We start from the raw sequence: 5,716 nt of genomic DNA on the forward strand, positions 1-5,716 counted from the left end.
TTTGGAACTGACTGGCAGAGGAGGGACAGAAGTCTGTCTGCCTGACAGTCACTCATGTCCTGTCATTTGATGTGTTCAGACCAGGGGCATGCTGGTTTCCACTTTTTAAAAAAACAAAACAGAAACCAGAACTGTAAGGCAGGGCGCTGCCCCGCAGAGAAACAACCGCGTCCTCACCATGGCCCCCTGTTGGTAAAAGGGAAGAGGGCCCCCAGTAGAGCCTTGTGTGTTGGAAACATTCATTAGAAAGAAAGGCATATGGGTGCTCTGCCACTCAGTCTAGTCCCACCCATCAAATAATATCTGAGCACCAACCAGGTGTCTGCCAAAAGGACCCACTACTGCATCAACAGCCATCTCAGCCGTCCCAGCACTCCCACCCAGGTGCCAAGCCAGACAGAACGGGGCAATGGCTCCAGCAGAGGCTCAAGTGATCCCTCGGAGGAGGAAGGTGTGAGAACAGAGGGAATCAGGAAAGGCTGCTTGGAGGAGGCAGAGGTGAGAAGAGCCCACACACAGCACACGCAGAGCTGCTCCACTCCCGCCCCCTGTCCCAGTCTGCTGGCCGGCTCCACTCCCAGGCTCTCAGGCCCATCACAGAGATTCACAGCCCCACTCCCCACTGCCCCAGCCAAAGCCCAGCCTCCGCACTTACCCACCTCAGCTCGGAGGAAGGAAGAGAAGCATCCACACTCAGACTCCATACTCCCCCACTGCCTTGGGCCTGGGCACCCCAGGACAGCACCCCCTGAGCCTGGCCTCCTTGCCCTCAGGGGAGCAGCTGCAGGAACTGTACCTTCCAGCTGCCTCAGGAGCCTCCAGGGGGCCTCAGGTACCCACCTTTCCCTAGATGCTGGACTTGGGGGACCAGGAGCAGGTAGACCCTGTGAGAATGAACCGAGCTTCCAGAGCTCATGCTCTCTCTCTTCTCTCCCTCTCTCTCTCTCTCTCTCACACACACACACACACACACATACACACACACACACACCCTGGCTGATTTTACAGTCAATCTTTCAAAGTGCAATTTGTCTTGGAAAAGCCAATGTGAGGCCTGTGTGGGTTTCAACCAATGGCGCCGCACCTCTCCCAGCTCAGCCAGTCTCCGGTCTGTATTCTAATGGGCCCTATCTTTATCAGGGAAATGTTGCTTCTCTGAACTTAAAACTTCTCATGGAGGGTCCCCAGACTCACAGGCAGAGGAGGGGTCTGAACTGAGGCGTGGGGAGCCACCCCTCTCCAGAACGGGCAGAGAGAGAGCCAAGGGGCGCTGGTGAGACCTCTCACCTGCCCCGGGAGCACCTGACTTCCGAGCCGCTGACGTAGGTGCTGGTCCCCGGGCCAGGGCTGGGCCGGATGCCTTAGGTAGGAGGGCAGTCTGGGGCTTGGGCCGCTCTTGACCCTCCAAACCTGCCATGGGCTTCTGGGTCAGAGCTCGGGGTCTCTGGCTTTAGGGGCCTGGATTTGGGCTTCTCGCCTTCCCTCACCCTGACCCGAGGATCATGGAGTCCAACCTGCAGGGGACGTTCCTGCTGAACAACACGCCACTGGCTCAGTTCTCGGAGATGAAGGCCCCCGTGTGCCAGTACTCGGTGCAGAACTCCTTCTACAAGCTCAGCCCTCCGGGGCTGGGCCCCCAGCTGGCCGCCGGGACCCCCCACGGGATCACAGACATCCTGAGCAGGCCCGTGGCCACGCCGAACAGCAGCCTCCTCTCCAGCTACCCTCACGTGGCAGGCTTTGGTGGACTCGGCTCCCAGGGGGTCTACTATGGACCCCAGGTGGGGAATTTTCCCAAGGCTGGCAATGAGTACCCCACCCGGACCCGGAACTGCTGGGCGGACACGGGCCAGGACTGGCGAGGTNCGGCCCCCGGCCCCCGGCCCCCGCAGGATCAGGGGAGGAAGAGGTGTGGGAAGGGAAGGGAAGGCTTACAGGGTGGTCCATACCCGCCACCCACCTCTGCTCAGCCACCGTCAGACACCTGGATCCATGGCTCACTGTGGCGCACGACTGAATTCTCCCCTCCCGGGCCCACCCCAGCTCTGCCTGGACAGGTGTCTCGCCCCTCACCACCCACCCTTACCAGCAGCCACCTCAGCTGCCCTCCTAGAAACCTCGGGGGTCTCCAGTTCTGGAGAAGACCACATAACCCACATTTGCCTAAGGTGGGGCCCACCTGGCCGCTCACCTTCCTTCTCCTGCTCCGAGCCCATGTCAGTTCTTCATCCAAAGCAGGCAAATGCTGTCCCCAGTGAGAAGTTGCCACAGCATCACCTTCCCAGCGAGCCCACTCATGCCCTGACACCATTCCGGGCTACAAAATGCACTCTGCTCCCATCTTGGTCCCACCTGCGATCGAGGGGGTGGCTTGCCACCATCCTCCTTGGGGCTTATATCAGCAGGAGCAGTGACAACTGCCCAGGCTCTGGGAGCAGCTGCCGAGTCAAGTCAGATTTGGCCCTAGTTGTCGTGGGGGTCTCTGTACCCTACCATGCCCAAACCTGTTTTCAGGGAACTGGTGTGGGGTCCCCAGGATGCCAGTCAGGGCCCAGAGGCCATGGCAGGACATGCAAGGGCAGGTGAGGCTCACCTGGGAGGCAGGGAGGTGGCAGTGGCTACAGGAGCCACCCCTGTGCCACGGAGGCCCAGCCAGGACCAGGCAGGGGCAGAGGTGGAGGGAACTTCCTCTTCTCTCTGACCTTGGGGCTGCCCCACTGCAATGTGGGTTGGGGCCCACCAAGGAAACCCCAAAACACATCTGCCTCCCCATCTGCTCACTGCTCCGGGTGGTCACACTGCCTGACAGCCCACCCCTCCCGCAGCCTGAAACATGGCCAGTTCCATGTGGGTGAAGACCTCACCTCTTGGAGCTGGTTTTGGGGGTGCTTTAGGCCTCAGTCTCTCACACCTCCATCTCCCCCTTCCCCCACCACACACACTGTCTCCACACCCCTACTCTCCAATCCCAAGTGCACAGCCGCATGCGGGAAAATATCTCAGTCAGTGGCTGAATTAACACAAAGGGAGAGAGGACTGCAAATGACAGTTCTCTTGGGAAGTTTCTTCCCCATCCAGTGCCTCAGTTTCCTTACCTATAACATGAGGAGACGGGCTGTGGGCTGTGGGACTACACTAAACAAGGCCCCACAGGTGGGCCTTCTGCCTCCCCAGAGCCCTGCAGCCCTCCCTCCCGGCTCCTGCCTGAGTGGCTGGCTAGCTGGACAGGGGCAGGGGCCCGGGCCTCTGCGTGCAGACTGTCCAGTGTGGTTGAGGCCACATGACTTCTAGGCCTGGTGACAAGGGACAGCAGTCACTTGGGGCCTAAAGCTCTGGTTTTCTCAGAAACCTGGAAAATGGGGTCCCAAGAACAAGGGATTTGGCAGGGGAGGAATTTCCAGACCACTTGGGGCCCTGACTGTTGGTGGAAGGTACCTAGTCTGTGTCTTGGTGAGAAAACCGAGAAGAACGTCCTGTTGCCCCTGGAGGGAAGGCAGCATCACTGAGCAGTGAAGACACTGCACAGAGAAGGAGTACAGGGCAGGCTGTACACTCCCTCTGCCCCTAAGTAGCTCTCACCTGGGCCAGGTGCCCTCTCGGGGTCCCTGTCCGTCCAAATGTGGCAGAAGTCAAGGTCACTATCGTCAGGACGCCTGGAATGCCGCTTGTTAGCCGTATCAGGATGCCCCCACAATCTCAGTGGCTGCTCCACAGGAGAGAGCTCGCCCAGTGGGAGATGCAGGACAGGGTTGGCACCCCTACTCATGCCGCTAACCACATGCCTTCTTCCTCCCACCAGCCCCGGACCCCCTGAGCGACAGCATCCACAAGAAAAAGCACACGCGGCCCACCTTCACGGGACACCAGATCTTTGCCCTGGAGAAGACCTTTGAGCAGACCAAGTACTTGGCTGGCCCTGAGAGGGCACGGCTGGCATACTCGCTGGGGATGACTGAGTCACAGGTCAAGGTGAGTTTGTGCGGGAGAAGGTGTCTGCCCCCCGGGGAGCAGCCTGCCAATGGAAGAAAGCAGCTTTGGTCTCCCAGCAACTCCAGCTCTGGGCGGGAGGCTGTCCTGCTGTCTGGGCACTGCCTGCCCACCTCACCCCAGAGATGGCGGTAATTCCGGTAGCCAAAAAGATGGCTGTCAATACTGCTCTCAGCAACCTGGAGGTGGGGCTTCTTACCCATTTTACATATGAAGACACAATCTCAGCTGAGCCTCTTGCTCAAGGTCACCTGGCTGGCTAAGCGCTGAGTCAAGGCTCAAAGCCAGCTCTGGGGGGCACCCACCTAATGCTTTCCCCTCCTCTGCACAGTGTTGGCCAGGAATTTCAAGGGCTGATGGCAGCCTCTGGCCCAGATCAGGGGTCAGTCTCTGGGCCACGTTAGAACTGGATTTACAGGCTTGTTGCATCAGCGGGCAGGAGGAGATGGCCTTGGTTTGCCAATAAGGTGAAGATAACACCACCTTCCAGGTCCACCCAAATGAAGCTCGGATGGGATGGGGGGGTAGGCAGCCTCCAAGTGGCATGCAAGGGCCTTGCTCACACTGCACGCCAGGGAGCCTGAAATCGTGACCAGGCTTCTCCCTCCAGGCTCCCAGAGGCCACTGTGATGCTAGATCTCTCCTGAGAGACTTGGGGGGGGGGGTTCCCAAAAAGAAAGCTATGCCCAAACTGCCCAGCTCTGTGCCATGGTGACAGGTTTAAGGGTAGAAGAGGGAAGCACAGCGGCAGGTGGGGACCCACGTCTGGGCTCCGCTGACATCACCAGCCACCTACCTCTGCAGCCTCGGGGTCTGGGATGGAAGCTACTGCCCTCTCACTGCATTCTGCAACTATCTTAAGCAATGAAAAGATGTTACTTTTATAATTAGGGGGAAATTATTCATGAAGTTCAGCAAAGGTCGATGAGACTCAAGAAGGGACGACTCTTGAGCACCCACCGAATGCCCTCACCTGGCATCTTCCATCCAAGTGCCCCAGGTGGCAAAGAAGATCCGCGGCAGGGAGGGCCATAGCTAAGCAGAAAGGTGCACTTACACGCATTTGTTTTTATTTTACCCGCAACCCCCCACCCCGCCGCCCAAATGGTGTGAATATTACAACCTGGTCTATTACTGAGCCATTTATTTTACTGTAAAAATAAGGATCGAGCGTCCTTGCCGCCGAACGGAGTCACCCTCCTAAAGGGAGGCCCTGTGTATGCTGTGCGCGTACGAGCCTCAGCCTCCTTCTACACCCAGGTGTGGTTCCAGAACCGAAGGACCAAGTGGCGAAAGAAGAGCGCCCTGGAGCCCTCGTCCTCCACCCCTCGGGCCCCGGGCGGCCCGGGCGCGGGCGGGGAACGCGCGGCCTCGGAGAACGAGGACGACGAGTACAACAAGCCGCTGGACCCGGACTCCGACGACGAGAAGATCCGGCTGCTTCTCCGCAAGCACCGCGCCGCCTTCTCGGTGCTCAGCCTGAGCGCGCACAGCGTCTGATGCCCGCCCCCGGCCCCCCCGTCTCCGCCGCGCCCCGCTGCAGCCCCTCCCCTGCCCCTCCCGGGGGTCCGGGGCCCCGGGAGGAGGAGGAGGTGGAGGGATGGGAGAGGGCGAGCGGGAGGAGGCCAGGGGGCGGTGGCGGCGGCGGCAGCAGGACCAGCCCAGCTGAGGGAGGAGGGAGCAGGACGCGAGGTCCAAACGCGGCCTGAGACCCGGCCCCTGGGGGCCG

The 5,716-nt window shown here is 60.0% G+C and overlaps 1 protein-coding gene across 1 annotated transcript; it reads left to right on the forward strand.

Moving 5' to 3' along the window:
• Window positions 1–1,502: 1,502 nt before the first annotated feature.
• Window positions 1,503–5,487, forward strand: NKX6-3 (NK6 homeobox 3). The gene is made up of 3 exons (XM_034647775.1): window positions 1,503–1,863; window positions 3,800–3,969; window positions 5,248–5,487. The coding sequence occupies exons 1-3, from the start codon at window positions 1,503–1,505 to the stop codon at window positions 5,485–5,487; spliced, it is 771 nt and encodes a 256-aa protein (XP_034503666.1).
• Window positions 5,488–5,716: the final 229 nt, after the last annotated feature.

Source organism: Ailuropoda melanoleuca, chromosome 18 (assembly GCF_002007445.2).
Source record: "Ailuropoda melanoleuca isolate Jingjing chromosome 18, ASM200744v2, whole genome shotgun sequence".
NCBI classification, from domain to species: Eukaryota; Metazoa; Chordata; class Mammalia; order Carnivora; family Ursidae; genus Ailuropoda; species Ailuropoda melanoleuca.